This window comes from Agelaius tricolor, unplaced genomic scaffold (genome assembly GCF_023055355.1).
Source record: "Agelaius tricolor isolate 1412-34295 unplaced genomic scaffold, bAgeTri1.0.p SCAF_22, whole genome shotgun sequence".
NCBI lineage: Eukaryota > Metazoa > Chordata > Aves > Passeriformes > Icteridae > Agelaius > Agelaius tricolor.
Genome location: NW_027269282.1, coordinates 2,130,272 through 2,146,395, shown reverse-complemented (window position 1 = coordinate 2,146,395; position 16,124 = coordinate 2,130,272). Strand labels below are relative to the sequence as shown.

Here is a 16,124-nt window from a genome sequence, read left to right as displayed (position 1 = left end):
GTGTGCACCATACTATACAGTCAAAAGCAGATTTGCTCTTTCTTCCTGGACAGTTGGGTCCCCAGACATAGGAGCAGTGAGTGGCTGTGTGCCAGAACTCTAAGTGCTGTCACTTTTTCAAGTCTGGTAGAGCATGGTAGAGCTTAAACTTGTGGCTTGCTGATGATCTTAACTTATCCTCTGGGCATGAATACCTGCTGTGGGATTTACCAGCACAGTCAGCCCTTTTTTGGTGGTTTCACTAGAGACACCATTCTGACTAAACTGGGGAGGTTGGAGACCCACTGTGATCATCTGCATGCTTCTCTTAACAACCAAGGAAGAAAACAAGTGGGTTCTTACCCTGTACATCATACCAGCTCAAAGTGACTTAAGTTCTGCAAAGGTGTGAGTCCATCATGTGTGGAGAGCAGGAGCCACAGTAATGAGACACCTACAGAAATGATTCTGGGACTGAAACATGTTGGCTTCTCTTTTGAAACTGAAAAATGTACGGGCAGAGCTTCTGTCGGTGGATGGAAGGAGAAAGGGAGGTCCAAGGAGATGTGATTCTTCTGAGATTGGAAGGTGGCTCCAAAGTGAAGTTAGTAGAAACAGATGTGCAGGAACAATGTGCTCTAGTGCAGCTCATGTTGTACCCAGCCTGTAAATAAGAAGGCAGTTGTGGTCGTCTCTATAACTGCCATTCCAGCTCTTTTCACCACAAGTGATTTATTTAAAAACAAAAGCTCCTTGAAGTCATTATATGGTCCAAACTTAGCTTAATTTAGTTATAAAGTATTCACAGCTCCTAGCTATGTTTCAGATGTTTTCAGACTTGCTATTTTGCTTGTGTGCTTACTACAAGGTTGCCATTGAACCTTGCTTGGCAGAGTTGGTTCAGAGGAAGGGATAACCCGGAAAGTTCCTGTACATATTTCTGCAGGAAGCTCTGAGGGAGAGTGGTTTTCCACTGTGTATTTAAGAGTGGGCCTTTGGATTAGCTGGCTTTGACCCAGGCCTTGTAGTTCTCCCTGTTAACACTGGCATAATAGATAAAACTCTTAAGACACGGTCTTGCTAGATTTTCAGGAAGCAACTTCTCATTGAACCTTGCAGGAAGATACACTTCCCCAAAATATTTTCCAACTGGGGTGGTCCAGTTGTGGCAGTTGTGGTGGCCAGATCTGGATTGTGAGACCTTCTGGGAGGGTTGTCCCCCTCTTGTGTGAGCTGCTGCCTTTTCCCTGGCAGCAGCTGCTGCCTGCACTGCTCTGGTAGAAACAGCTGCATCCCAGCTGTGTCCATCAGGCTCAGGAGGAAGCATTTAGCTGCACTGTTCAGGCAGTGTTTGCTGCTGAAATCAGTATTCCTTATCTCCTTTGGAGAATGTTAGCTGTGGATGGGAATCAGCTCATACTTTACTGCTTGGACCGAGCTCCTCTTGGCATTTGCATCAAATGCAATGTGTCTGGCCATGGTGTATAACAAGGGAAACTTTGTAGTTAGTTTGTAAAGTAACCTGGAAAGGAAGGTAAAATTCAGAAGACTGAAGATGGTTTACATAAAGCACCCAGAGTTCTCTAGACTAGCTGAGATCTGTTTGGGTTGATTCAGTTGGTGGTGAGTTACATATAGGCATGCACAGTGAATAATTAGGAACATGAGGTCAGAGAAGAGCATGTGAATATTCTGCTCTCAGAAACCCAAAAGAGGTCTGAGGTTTATGCCAGAGCTTTGTAATCATAACACGGCAATTACCAGTAACAACATCTAAGAATAAGTGCTAGCAAAGGGTAGGCATAGGTAATTTTGGAAGTCAGTAAATAGAACAGTTGCAATCAAAAATAAATCATCTTTTAATGTTGATTTTGTTTTTTCTCTGTCTCCAAGATACCTTTTTTCCCCCCAAAGGAATAGTTAAACATGTTGGCAAAGGTATTTCAAATGTTTCTCTCTGATCTTTTTGGATGTTACAAAGCAATTCCATTTCAAGACTATGTAAAGATGTATGTGGCCTTTGAAGTAACAGGAAAGGGCTGTAAAATTTGGTCCCAAATGTCCTCTTAAATCATGTCCTTTCTGACACTCTATGCAGTATTCCCTGAGAGCTTTTAAGAACAGATGCCCATAGTAGCTACATAATTGTTTCTGTTCTATTGCTTGTTCAGTTCCTAGTGTCACTCTCATGTTACTCTCTGCATATTCTTTTAGGTCAGGATCAGTTCATTCCCTAAAGGAAAAAACTGATCAGTTGACCATAACTTGCAGGTGTTCTGAGCATCAGTTAACTCGAGACTGACCCTGGAAACTGCTCTTCCAGTTCAGTTCCTGTAGCTTTCTCATCATTGAATACCAGTGGCTGAGTGAAGCTGGAAAGAGGAATTTAGCATAGAGGCAAGCCAGACTGGTAAATCATCTGTTAGTTCTGCTGTTTGGAAACTGAGGCAGGAGTCAAATTTCATTTTCCACTCCATGCTGCAGTTATCAGTTGGTGCATCAGTGATGTTTAAGAGCAGGTCAGCAAGACAGCCTATCTTGAGTCTTTCAGGGTTTGGGGATCCTGCATTTCCCCACTGCTTACCTTTGTTAAAAAAAAAAAAAAATTGGAAAGAGTTTTACTTGCTGTGATCTGAGGTGGAGTGTCCATCAATAATTTGGGGACTTTTCCACATCTGATCAGAATAACACTGTAGCCTTTCTAGGAGTTAATTAAAAACACATTTGCAATCTAACCTTTCCTTTTTTTTTTCCATGTGATAAGAGATTAGGTAGGTTCTTAACCTCTTGTTTTACATGTGTTTTAACTTCTCTTTCAATATTGCACTGCCAGTTTTATGAGCCAAGGCCAAAATACTCTGCTTGCTAAACTTGAGCAATCAGGAGGGAACAGATGATGAAAAACTAACAGTGTTTTACTCATCTACCACTCATTTTTCTTCACAGACATGTAGAGAGTAGATATTAACAAAGACAGTAATAAAACTCACTGTGAGGCCTCATAAATCAATGTGTACTGGTGGGGTCAGGAACAAATATTGGAAAGGTTAGAACATGCAGAGAAAGAACTGTGTTCCCATGTTGTGACGCTCAAAGCAAGGCTGGGAGTTTTTCATTTGCTGATTTGAAAGCAATCAGGAGGAGGCATTTCTGTGCCTGCCCAGGAGGCTTTGTGCTGGCTGGGCGTGTGGTCAGCTCTTTTTTCTAGTGGCTACGCTAGGTCAGGTAACACCCTGAAAAAGAAGTCCTGGGTGAATCAGGGCTTTCAGATTGCTCTGCTAGGGTCAGATGTTCGTAAAAGTGTCTCAAAACCCAGGGGATCCAAACTGTTTGCTCATCTGCAGCAGGACAAGTCTGCGCTGTTGAATGCATCTGCAAGTCTACAGTGACAAGGTACTGGAGATTCCCTGAAGAGACGAGTCCTGGCCAGAGGGAAGGTTCGGTGTTGGGAGCTCTTAGCTCAGGTTTGGAATAGCAGGGATGTGCTGATGATGCTTTCTTAGTTGTTTGTTAATGTTCTCTCACCTTTCAGGCTGGCAGGTTTCTTCCAGTTTACAGCTGATGTAGTAGATCTGTCACTTCATTTTGTCCCTTCTGAGAACTGCTCATGCTGGGACAAATGCAGAGACAATACTCTGTGCCCTCCTCTGCTCCTGCCAGGGAACAGGCTCCTGTGTCAGCAGGATTGATTTAATGTTAAAACCTAGGGAACTGAACTGCCCATGGAAAGGTGACTGTTTCCCCAAATTAACTTAGTGGTTTGTATTTTGCTTGGACAGATAGTAAGAAGTTTCCAAAGAAAAGAGGTTGATTAAGTTGCAAAACGGTTTAATGTAGGTCTTTGGAATCACTTGATAAAGCTGAGTCAGTTAGGTTATCAAAGAGAAGCCAGAAACCTAGCAAGAGCTGAAAGTCATCATAGATGTTCAGTCATTTTACTGATGAATTTAGTCACATAGGATGCCTAACAAAAGCTGTACAAATTAGCAGTCTTTTGGAAGAGCTTGTGTATACTGCAAAGAAAGTATTAATAAAATTAATTTACTTGTAGAGTTTCCTGTAGTGGTGCCTCGGTACTACACATTTGTCAAGATTAAATGAGATTTGGGGGCTGATAGCATCTAGATGGGGACAGTACTGTGCCCTTAGGACAGATTTGTAATTTCATTTGTAATCAGGCAGACTATAATTACTATATTTGCCTCTGATTAAAAAAACAGGTCAGAAAAGTAATGAATTGTTCTCCTTATGGGATGGGGGGGAACTTCACAGGGTAAGAGCACTTCAAAGCACTGTACAGTGTTCAGGTTCCCCAGTGTTCCATCTTTGTGCTTGCTCAGTTGGTAGGTCTGTGTGGCTTGTTTCACATCAGCAGGGAGCTGCTGCCTGCTGAGAGCAGAGTGCAGGGTAGGTTGTGGGTACTTGCCTTTGTGATCTCCATGGTGAGTGCTAGGTACCAGCCAGCTTCTGATTTGGGGAGAAAGAGGACTTTTTTTATGGTGGAGGTTGCAGGGCAGGGGTACCTGTAGGTACTGAACTAGGAGGAGCACAGAGCAGGAGGAAATTGTACTTCTGGCCTTTATGAGCACTTCAGGAGAGATGAGAGCCAGCCCAGGTCGATTTCAATGAGCTGAGCCTGCACACAGGCTGTGCTCACCTGAAAGGCTGGATCAGCCTCAGGGAAGGCTTCTTGGAAGGGAGGTGGGTAATCATTCTGTGGATGAAAGCTGGAAGCCCATGAAGTCTGTATTAGGCTGGTATGTGTCTGGAGCCCTGTGTGTTAGGATAGCAGAGAATCAGGATCCTCCTTACTGAATTATCTCTGTATTTATTTTCACAGTGCCCTTTACAGCCCAGGACTTTCATTATTTTGGTTTGGGTTTTGTGAACAAATAGCAAGTTGAAAATTGGCTGAGTTTTGTGTATGAAGTCTGTGGCTTTGCTGGGTATAATTCTATGTCTGGCATAGTTCCATAGTCATCTGTTTTTTTGAAAGATGGGTTTATTTGTCAAAGATCTGTCTCTTACTGTTGGGTAAGTTCTCAAAAAGAAGAGAGACCAGGTTAGTATATGAGCATTTAGTCAGCTTTTTTCTTAAAGAAGCTGGGAGGAGAAGGGAATGGCACTGGAAAAGAAAACTCTTAGCAGGGAAAGAAAGTTCTCACTGGTTTTGACAGAGCAGTTCTCAGAATTACTGGATTGTTTTCAGCTGTTGATCTCAGTGTTTATTTTCAATCCCTTTTCTAATGAAGGAGGAGCCAATGTTCCTCAGTTCTTTACTCAGCAGTGTGTCCCTTGGCGAGTGCTGTGTCTGGAGCCCTGGGACTCGGGCTGAGCAGCCAGTTGGCTCTCCTCACCAGGGCTGAGCAGGGAAACCTTTCTGCTGAGGCTGGAGGGAGATGTGAGTTCATATGTCCAGCCTGCAGAGATGGTTCAGATGCTGATTCTGCTGTCACATCTGTTTGTGGAGCCCATAAATGTGTAGAGAGGGCCCTATCCTGCATGGAAGAGGGTTCAGGTATCTCTAAAAAAATAATTCTTCTTTTTCAAGACTAGAATAAAGCTAGAATGAAGTTTCAGCATCTTTGCTTTTCCCTTAAAATATTAATGAAGCTGGGATGTGATCTTCAGAGATGAGAGTCTTTTTGCCAGTAAGCTCAGTCAGTAAGGAAAGACAATAAAAATGTCCTAAGTGAACTTTTGTCTGTTTGCATTATCCAAGCTGTCCTGGTTGCATGCTCTCAGAATGGCTGTGCCACTGAGCCCAGTTCTGCATCTCAAATACTTTGTTGCTGCCATGCTTCTGGAAAGGCCTGTTAGATCTGCATTTGCTCCCCAAAACACCGTGGAATCTTATGAAAAGCATCATTGTTTTGAGACACTCTGATCTGCTGCCAGAAGAGCTACTGTTGTATAATCCTTAATAGCAGGTTAGAGTGGCAGTTGCTCCTAGGTTTGAAATTGGTATGTGGCAGGGTGGCTTCCCAGCTCTCTCCCCAGGGAGGGCACGTCTCATCTTGTTCTTCCCTTTGGGAACTGTGACTCACACGGTGTTCAGCTGTCCTGAGTTGGGAATAGACCCTTGAACAGGCTGAACATCAGTGGTGCTACTTAGGGGTGACAAGGGAAGGGAAACTGGCGGTTCCCTTTGAGAATGGGGAGCAGTGCTCTGTCTGCTGAGTATACCAGGGATTACAGTTGTCTGTTCTTGCCAGCACATTGTTGTGATGTAAAAAAAAAAAGAGTTGGAATAAAAAAAAATTATCTTGACTTCCCTTTCTGATTTGCAGAACTCACTGTGCATACTTCCATGCCGACATTTCTGCCTTTTGTGATCTCTATGTTAACCTACAACTTGGCTGGCAAGCTGTCAGGCTTCATCTGTGTAGCAGTAAAGTATTTTCAGGTGTCATTCAAACATTGAATTCCTGTTCTGGTGGGCATTGGCTTCAAAATTTACTGCCCATTTTTTCAGCTAAATCAAATATATGGGAACTCTGATAAATATTTTAAGAGAAATATACTATGAATAGTTTCTGTAGGGTGAGCTGTATTACAGCAAAGGGATCAAATTAATCTCTTGTTTTTAATCTCCTAAGACTGGGCAACCAGAGCAATTGCTTATGGGAAAAAACAATGTGAGTGAAGTATTTGAATTATGTTACATGTTTCTTGCTGGAATTTAACAGCTGGAAACAAAAGGCAGTGAGAACATCTTCATAGCCATGTCCATGCTTGCCTTTGGCAGGTGCTCAGTTGGACAGCAGTTTGGGAACCTCTGTGGCAGAGGCTGCTGCAGGTTGCTGAGGGCCTTTTCCCAAGAAGGAGAGTTTGGGATGCATGGTTTACATTGGTGTTGGCTCAGAAGAGCCTTTATTTATCCATTCACCTTCTGTCCATGTGAAACCACTCTCTGGAGGTTTCTATTGAATACTGATTGTATCTCAGCCTCATATCCACTGAGGCATTGGGGTATAAGGTGAGGAAGGCATAATACTCAGTTTGACTGACCTGCTGTATAGCTCAGACCATTTGATGTTTCTGTATTAATTCTTGACTCTGCGGAAAAAAAAAGGCTGATTGAAACACCCACACACTTCATTAAGAGCCCTCTGATGATGATTTCAGAAATTTGTTTTTTCATAGCTATCTCTCCTCTCTGTTAATATTTTTGTGTTGGTTGATTTATTTAACTTCCAGTCACGAGGTCTTGTTCTGTTATTGCTAGACTGAGAACCCTCCACATTCAGGCTGCTTGCCTGTGTGCAAATGCTTCTAGACCATTCTGAAATCACCTGCAGAGCTGCTCTTTGTACACTGGCAGCCTTCCACTCCAGCCTTACTCTCTCTCACAGCTTTATTCCTTTCTCAGTGCATTCCTTTCTGAATGGGGACAGCCAGCTGAAGACAGTTTTCCAGCAGAGTTTGTGTCAGTGGCAGAGAGACACAGAGTCCTGCTTGGTAGTCTTGTACACCCAAGGATCATATTTGACCTGCAGCTGCAGCATTTCTTTGAGAGCTCATGTTTGCTAATTCTTCTCTGTGATGTAGCTCTTGTGCTTCTTCACCAAGTCTTGCATTCCTTAAGTATGATCCTTCTTTTTTTTCTAGTGCTGGGAGGGTGGGGCACACTGGAGTTAGAGAAGTGGAAAAATAGCCTTACTCCTAACAATCTCTTTGTGTAAAAAGCAGTAAATTGGAAATAACTAAAATGGTAGTTCTGGAGGACATAGTGAGAAGCAAGAGCTATATGGAATGTAGAAAATACACTCATGAGCTCACTGGAGAATGGAGTTCCTGTTTCAAGGCATTAAACTAATTTGCAGATAGATGAGGAGAATGGATGGTCTCATGGTACTCAGAAAGGGTCAGATTTGAGGTTTGCTCCTCAGAGTTACACTGCAGATTTCATAGTTTTCCAAATTCTACTCTAACCATCCATAACATTGATGATAATTAAATAATACTTAAAATATTTTAATGAACTAGTTCTGCTTGGAATTCCTGAAAGAATAGAACTCCTTGGATAGAAATGGATAGGCACAAGAAGATCCAAATTAATGTATTTCTGGGTTTTAGTGTGTCTAATGCATCGGGCCCTGGAGTATTGCTGGAACTCTAGGAAATGCACAGCCACTCTGTGGGTATGGTTGTCAGTAGAAAAATTCTGATTTAAAAATCCATGTAAAATAAGCAGGGTTTTGTTAAATATATTTTACAATGTATTTGATCCACAGACATGACTTTAGTATCTGGTTTTAAAACAGATAAAATTCAGCCTGAAATTAGATCAAATCCCATAATAAATGGGATGAGTAGAATTCTCCTTTCTTATATCTTACCCATTCAGAAGTAGTTCATGAGTTACCATTGTCTACCAGTCAGACCATAGTCAAGTGAACATACAACTAGGAATGCTTTACCAATTTCACCAAAAGCACACTCTTGAAGAAACAGTTTCATGATGTAAGCCCTGTGGTGGTGTCCAAGAGTAACTGCTACCCCCTTCCTGTAGGAAGAGTCAGAGCCAGTAGGCTCGGAGCTAGGAGGTTTACTATGATCCACGGAGCAAGGAGAGTGTTATCAATCTAATGTAATCCAGTGGATCTTTGGATACCACAGGTGGCACCTGTAAGCTCACTGCACATCTGTGGTTAACCTTAACAGGTTCTTAACAGCAGCTCTCTACCTCTTTAATACCCTGTAATCAGTATACAGAATTATCCTGCTTAAAGCCAACCTCAATTACCATGAGGTGAGAGTACGCTTTGAAGTGTCTCTTGGAAGTAATTTAATTTTCTCATATGAAGGATGTGTTTTGCCCATCCTGCCATAATGAACGTGAAGCTTTGCTGTCAGATAGGCAACAACACAGAAGTGGAAGATCTGCAAGAGAAGAATTTAACTTATGCACAAGGAGGGGAGGAAAAAAGTCAATTTTCTGATTTAGATAATTTACAAGCATCACAGCTTATCTCTCAAGTCATGGACAAAGTAGTTTTCTGAAAGCACTGCTAATTAAAAACACCTTTTGGAAACAGTTTGCCTTCGGCCATGAAGCAGAAGTGTTGGCAGTAAAAGACAGGAGTGGTTTGAGTTGTCATCCCAGGACTGCGAGGGAGAGGGAAGGAACTGTGTGAACTAACAGCTAGTGTATAGAGCTGCAGTTCAGAATAAAATCAGAGCATCATCTGGCATCCATGCAATCCCTGTGTCTTGGACCCCATCAGAAGCCTGCTGCTCTGTGGCTTCTAAGTACAGGGTGACCTCTCTGTGTCTGCCAGTTGATGCTAAGTATTGAAATTTGAATTTGTGTAAAAGTATACTGTGCTAGGAACATGCAGTGTATCTGTGATTCATCCTGACAGCGCTAGGAACTCGGACTGACTTTTTGCACAGGGACTGAGGAATTAGTGCTTCTGCATTTGCATCCCACTTGCTCTGTGTTATTACCTTCACTGGGCCTTGCTATCCCCAGCTGACAAAATGTATTATGTGAGTGGGAGCTGGTGAAGTGCTTTGGGATGGCAGGTGTGAGAATGGCACTTCTGGTGAGGCCAGGAGCCTGCCCAGCCCCTGCTCACACAGTGGCACTGGGAGGTGCCATTGAGGGGGACGACACAGTCCTGGCCACCTTTCACTGTCCATTTCAGAGGATCAGGAGCTGTGATGCTAACCTGGGTGGGTTTCACCTCCTGCAGTGCTCGCTGTCCCAAGTGCCTAGCCTGATCAAGGTGCAAGCTACTTCTGCCCTCAGTGGAGGGAGTGAACTGCTCCTAGAAAGTGAGTCACTTGCTTTTCCTAACCACCCTTACATGGACAGTCCCCTAAGCTGCAGAAAACGTTGCTTTTCCCCTCCCCTGCCCTATTCGTGAGGCTTTGTCATGACCCAGACCAGAAATTCGACATGAGTTACCAACAAGCCAACCCTATTCCTGCTTTTTGCAGGAATTTAGAATTTTAGGGTGGTTTGCTGCTCCCTTGCTGAGACCCCACAGAGCACTTTGAGATGGAGCAGTGCTGCAGCGGGGAGCCAGGAGCTGCTCCAGGCTTGGCAAGGGCGTCACAGACTCGTCTGTCCTCCCACAGCTCCGGCTAGACACGGAGCTCCTGAGCTCCTGAGAGCCCGGGGTGGGGTGGTTTTCCCTCTGCTCACTCTCCACTCTGCACGTCCGTGTGTGGGCTGTGCTGCCAAGGTATTAATGTGTGAGCAGAGGCAGAGGTAGTGCACGGTGAGTCAGTGTGAGTACGCTACAACCTTGGCTCCTGCCAGGGATGCTTTTGTTTTCGGCAGTGTAAGCTCTTGGAGAATATCCTGGAAACAGTGGGATTGTCACCAGAGTTTTGTTCATCTCTGTTTTAGTGTGTATGCCTCTGATTTGGCACTGCATCATCAAAGTGTCAAGATGAACTCAGAAAAAAAAAAAAAAAGAGAGGCAGTCAGTGCATTTAGCGTGAGCATGTCGAATATTATCAGGTGCAGAAATTTCTAACTATTTGCTGCTCAAAAAAGATTTAAAAAGTAATAGTGAAACTTGAAGGGAAATGCTTTGGAACATTTTATTTCATTTATATTAGTATTTGAAAAAGCCACACTATGGATAATATTTTAAATCATCTAAAATCTGACAAATGGACTTAATTCAAAATATATGCTAAAAATCTCATGTTCTTTTGGACCAAAGCATATTTGCTGGGCAACAATTCTGTATCAAAGCTTTGCAGCTGAGATTTAAATACCTTTTCAAAAGGAATCCTGTGCCATAAATGCTATCAGATGCTTAATTAAGACAGCACAAGCAAGGAGCATGTTTGCAATAAATTATGGGGATGTGTTCTGACAGGCTTTATCTATGTAAAGATTTCTATTTTTATGTGAAGCTATTTACAGATTATTGATTTCAAAAATAGATTTGTAACTAAAGAAAGATGCATCATATTTCAGTTGCTTGGAGTTGAGAATCCTGCCCGGCTGTCTGCCTGCTCTCTTAGATGTTTATTCCAGTGGCTTACAAGTGTACGGAGTGATTCTGTCCTTCTTATTTTTCCTCTATTTGGAAGAGGGAATTTGTATTCAGGGACCAGGTCCCAGGTTTCTTACCCATGGAAGCAGGCTGATTTTTATGCTTTTGAAGCACAGAATAATTTCAGTGGAGTCTGTGAGGCTTTTTGCATGAGTAAGACTTTGGGATGGCGAAGGTCCCTTGCAATATATTTTGTCAGTTGTCACTGTTTTGTTTCAGGGCAGCAAGCTGTTGTCACAGTGTCAGTGGAGCCTGCTAAGCTGTAAGCCTGCCTTTGAGTATGTGTAATAGAAACCTTCAGCATATTTTTTTGCTACTTAATGCTGAGTGAACATTAGAAGAAATATTTTAATAAATTGAGGCACAGCCTGAAGGTAGAGGTAATATTTTTCGTTAGAAGAACCTTTAGAATTTGAAAACTTGCAAGCTTGTGTACCCAAGAGCCTGTCTATTTTTTCCAGCCATACCAGTTGGTCTAATAAAAGATACTGTCTCTGTCTACAAACCTTGTTGTGCCTGCAAACTCTGTTGATTGCATCTACAGCAAAATACTGCTGGATTATTAAAATAATTCAGGCCTTCTTTGCCTAATTATGGAAACTCAGATTTTTGTGGCTTCCTCAAGTCTCAGCTTTTTGAATCCCAACACACATGAAATGATGCTGTCTGGTTTCTCGTACTGTAGAGGAGGATTTCATCACATAGGAGCTCAAACTGCTTCACTGATTCCTTATATTAGAATGGATATTATAAAGGTAGCCTGCTAAAATTCCTCTGCCATCTGGATTTTAGGGTATTTTGTAGGATGCTGTTGGTGTATACTGTCACCTGGCTGGCATGGATGGCCTCTGGAAGCAGTCCTAGCCTAGTACCTGTGTCAGCATCTGATGTGGTGGTGTGGTGATGGAAGCAGAAGAAATGGGAAGAGGCTGGCAGAACACGATGTCTCTGGTGTAGTCTGTGGGTGTAAATCTTTGAATCTTGCTATGTGCCTGGCTGGGTGAGCAGAGTGGTGTAGCCCTTTTAAACAGCAGGAAGCTTGGATTTGGACTTGTTTGGAAGACCTAGACCCAGAGCTGTCCAACAGTCCTAAGGCTAGCCATGCATCAGTTTTTTCAGAGCTTTTTAATGTGCCTTTTAGAGGCCTTCAATGAGTGTGTCTCTTGGACCCAAATCTGGAACTCTAGGGTAGTAGCTTCAAAATAGACCAAGTTGGTGATGGTCTGGACCATCTTGAAATGTGCAGGGAGAAGCTGCTTTTCCACCCTGAGAGAGCACAAGCCCTTGCTGTAGTTTGCAGACTTGGGGTGTTACCCTCTGCTGCATGCCTTGGCTGGGTCTGTGACCCTTGCAGGAGCACTGCTCCTCTCCTGAGCAGCTCTGCTGTCCCTGAGCAGCCTTGCTGCAGGCAGTGCCCTCCCTTCCCAGTGAAATGGGAGCAGGTCGGTGCTCGAGGGGCGTTCACTTCTGTGTCCTGTGCTGCCTTCTGTCTGCCTTTGGGCATGGCTCAAATAGATAGCTGGTAATTACTTGTAAAGCCCTTGGTGGCTGTGGCTGGGGCTATTTTGGAAGCTGATTCTCCCTGCATGCCCTGTTGTGGAAGTTGTGGCTGGCTGGAATGGCCCGTTGCCCTCTTGCTGTGGTGACCTCCTGTCCTGGGTGTGTGGCAGGGAATTCAGGGGGAGAGCTCTCAGCAGTGGCATGCAGTCTCTTGGGCTGCTGCCAGGGCCTGAATTTGGTGACCTTTAGGATGTGGCAGAAGATGCATTTGTAAACCTTGGTTATAGTAACTGGGAGAATGCTGGAGGAGGAGGAGGAATGTATTTTTTACAGACAAGCTGTCTGCTCTCTGTTTGATGTTTATGACCAGCAGATAGTAGGTAAATATACTAAGAAGTGCTGTGGCAATTGGAACTGTTGCTATTTAATAGAATTTAAAATGAAGAAATTATACACATTTCCTTGAGGAGCATGCATGTGACACTGAGAGCACTGTCACTTCTAGCACTGGTTTGAATTCTTACTCTGCTCTCTACTTTGCTGGAATCGTTAAATTCCCTCCTGTAAAATGAATGCAGTCATATTTTAGAGGTGTCCAGATGTAGTTGCTATATCATTACCCATGTAGTTTGTGGGTGTTTTTGTTTCTTTTAAGAAGAGCAAACAAGCCAAGACCTGCACTCCAGCAGCTGTTGGATGATATTACATGAAACCACATTCTGGTGGGTTACAGAGAGGTGGCAGGCTGAGCTGGGCTCAGCCTGGGTTCTGCTGACCAGTGGAGACTACTCAGCCTTTCCTCACTTCTGGTCAGTTCGTTTTGATAGGTGAGGACTGGGACTGGTGAGCTGAACTGACCCACCGTGGGGCTGCTTCATAACCCACCATGGGCTGCTTCATAACCCACCATGGGGCTGCTTCATAACCCACCATGGGCTGCTTCATAACCCACCATGAGGCTGCTTCATAACCCACCATGGGGCTGCTTCATAACCCACCATGGGGCTGCTTCATAACCCACCATGGGGCTGCTTCATAACCCACCATGGGGCTGCTTCATAACCCACCATGGGCTGCTTCATAACCCACCATGGGGCTGCTTCATAACCCACCATGGGGCTGCTTCATAACCCACCATGGGCTGCTTCATAACCCCGCCTGGTGCCAGGGAATGCAGCAGCACGTGTCTGGCTGGATGAGCAGGCGTGCTAATAACAAAATTGGGAAAGGTGCCCCTCTTTCCTCATGGCAGGGCCCTCCTGATGAGAAAGACTGTCTGTGGTTTGGTGGTGACAGCCAGCACTTGAGAAGGGGTGCTCATGTTTGTGAAGATCTGCTGGTGAATATTTGCATCACTCAGGTTACAGGTTTGCAGTGCGTTCTTGCTCTGCCTGAATGTGTCTGACCTGCAAAGGACAAAGGATCATCTTTCTACTTTCCTTCCAATTGTTTCTGCTAATTTAGCATCAGTTTGAAGCTTTGTCTTTGCTTAGAGATCAAATGGCCAGGGACAAGGCTCTTTGTTTTCACTCTGTGGTAAAAGTGGCAAGGTCAGTCCCAGTGGGCCTTGTACAGTTTACACTGCTGAATTTATTTTATGTATCTATCTAGGTTTTCTATCACCTACAGCTAATGCATATTGGTAACTCTAGCATCAAAAAATACCCCTTTTCAGCAATGAAAACAAGGTCTCTGTTTGTAAAGGCATTTTCACCACAATAGATAGGAATATCTTTGCAGCCATATAAAACCGCCTTCCCAGCTCTCTGTTTTAACATCTCAAAGAGCAGCATCTTACTTGACCTGCATACTCAGGTTGTGCCACTTAGGAAGTCTTGCAAAGTACCTGGCAAAACAAACTTTGAGCTTAAGAAAGCTTTTCTTTTCTCTCTCTTTCAGAAATAAGTAAGCATTTGAAGATGACAACCTCATGGAGCGACCGACTGCAGAATGCAGCAGATCTCCCTGCAAACATGGATGGACACGCTCTGAAAAAGTACCGCCGGGAAGCCTATCACCGGTAAGGCATCCATGGAGCTCCAAAACCCCACATTTCCTGGGCTTTTTTTGGCTTTTTAGTAAAACAGGAAGGTTGATCTTACCTTCCTCGTAGAAGTGGGTAGAAGAGGGCTTAGAAGATGGCACAGTATTGGCCTGCAGGAGTTTGCAAACCGCTGAGTTGAGATACATGTACTAGAGGGAGAGAGGATATGCTTCTTATTGCAGTCAAAGGACTCATCAAAGTCAGATTTTGGATGGAAGCTTTCAAGTCAATAAATAATCAGTGGCAGAGGTTTTATAATAATTATTGCACTGCACACAGGGAGAGCAGGGCCTTAGACACTGGAATGCACAAATATGAGTAAGGAAGAAATCAAATGGGGTCAAAAATTGTTTGAGAATTACACCTAAGTGTGATTAACTGTGGGACCACAGGAGCATGCAGGAGCACTAGGCAAGGGCCCAGCCTTTTCACTGTTTTGTGTACCTAAAGCCATCAGAGGTCAAAATAAAAGGAATGTTATCACTCTCAGTTTATAGTTTGGGAATCAAAGTGCAGGCACTAGGTTGTTTTTACAGGATCACATTGGAGGTTTGGCTGAGCCAAGAATTTAGGCCACATCTCTCAAGGTTCCAAGCACAGAGCATAAAAGTGGGATGAAGTCTGTATCCTTATCAGATGTCTGGACTGCTACAGAGTTAAAAACAACAGTATCTAGTAATTGTCAGTATTCTGTTTGTGGGAGGTGTATCTTCAAAGTTTAGCTTCGTTATTTTGAGAAGTCATACAGTGTGATGATGACAGGATATTCAGCAGAAGGGGAAATGTATGTCTGATGTAGAAACAGAAACATTTAACCTCATGCTTAAATGCCACGTTGCATTTGTGATTCACATTGGTGGTATTTCTGGGGAAGTGTTTTGGAAGTGTTATATATCTTTTGATTCTCCAAATGGAATCTAATTTGAGAAAAACGCCTTAGTGCATCATATGATTGGCCAGGTTGTGCAAGTTGCAGTGTCCAGGGCTAAGTGATGGATCCTGTGGTGCCTTTCTGAAGCTTTCCAATTTCCAATGAATATGTTTGAGCAACATGTCTTAAGTGGTGGCATTATTTGAATCTCTCTGTCAGCTGGTCTGTCAGATATGGACAGATACAGTTACATTTAATGAATGTGACTATATATAGCATGTAAGAAGAGAGGGGGTTTATACCATTCCCTGTCAAAAAATCTTCACCTTGTTGCAGTCATTGACAGGTTTACCTTTGTGTCATAAATTTATTTAAAACTTCAGCTGTGTTACTCCTGATTCAGATTGATGGAAGTCAAGTCAGAGTCATACCTATATTTTTTTTCTAAGTATTTCCTTAACATTTGTTATGTTTAAGTGCTGACAGTTTGCTAAATGTTATACAGGATGCAAAGGAAGCCATGCTTGTCTTTAAGTTCATACATTCAAGTCCTCCTCATGTTTACCCTTACTTGTGTAAGAAGTCCTTACTTTCAGAAAGAATTTCCTTATGGAAGATGGGAGTGCAGTCACATAAAGGAGGGCTTCCCACTAGGAGCTGGGATCTGGTGGCCCAAAATTAGTCTGTGGTAAAGTTTAGGTACCTG

At 43.4% G+C, this 16,124-nt stretch overlaps 1 protein-coding gene across 1 annotated transcript in view; it reads left to right on the top strand.

Moving 5' to 3' along the window:
* The window catches only part of NT5C2 (5'-nucleotidase, cytosolic II), a 59,997-nt gene that overhangs the window by 3,850 nt on the left and 40,023 nt on the right, over positions 1-16,124 (top strand). The window contains exon 2 of the mRNA XM_071446185.1: positions 14,403-14,523. Within this exon, the coding sequence (XP_071302286.1) occupies positions 14,423-14,523 (101 nt within the window). The 5' untranslated portion in view covers positions 14,403-14,422. The remainder of the gene's footprint in view (positions 1-14,402; positions 14,524-16,124) is intronic.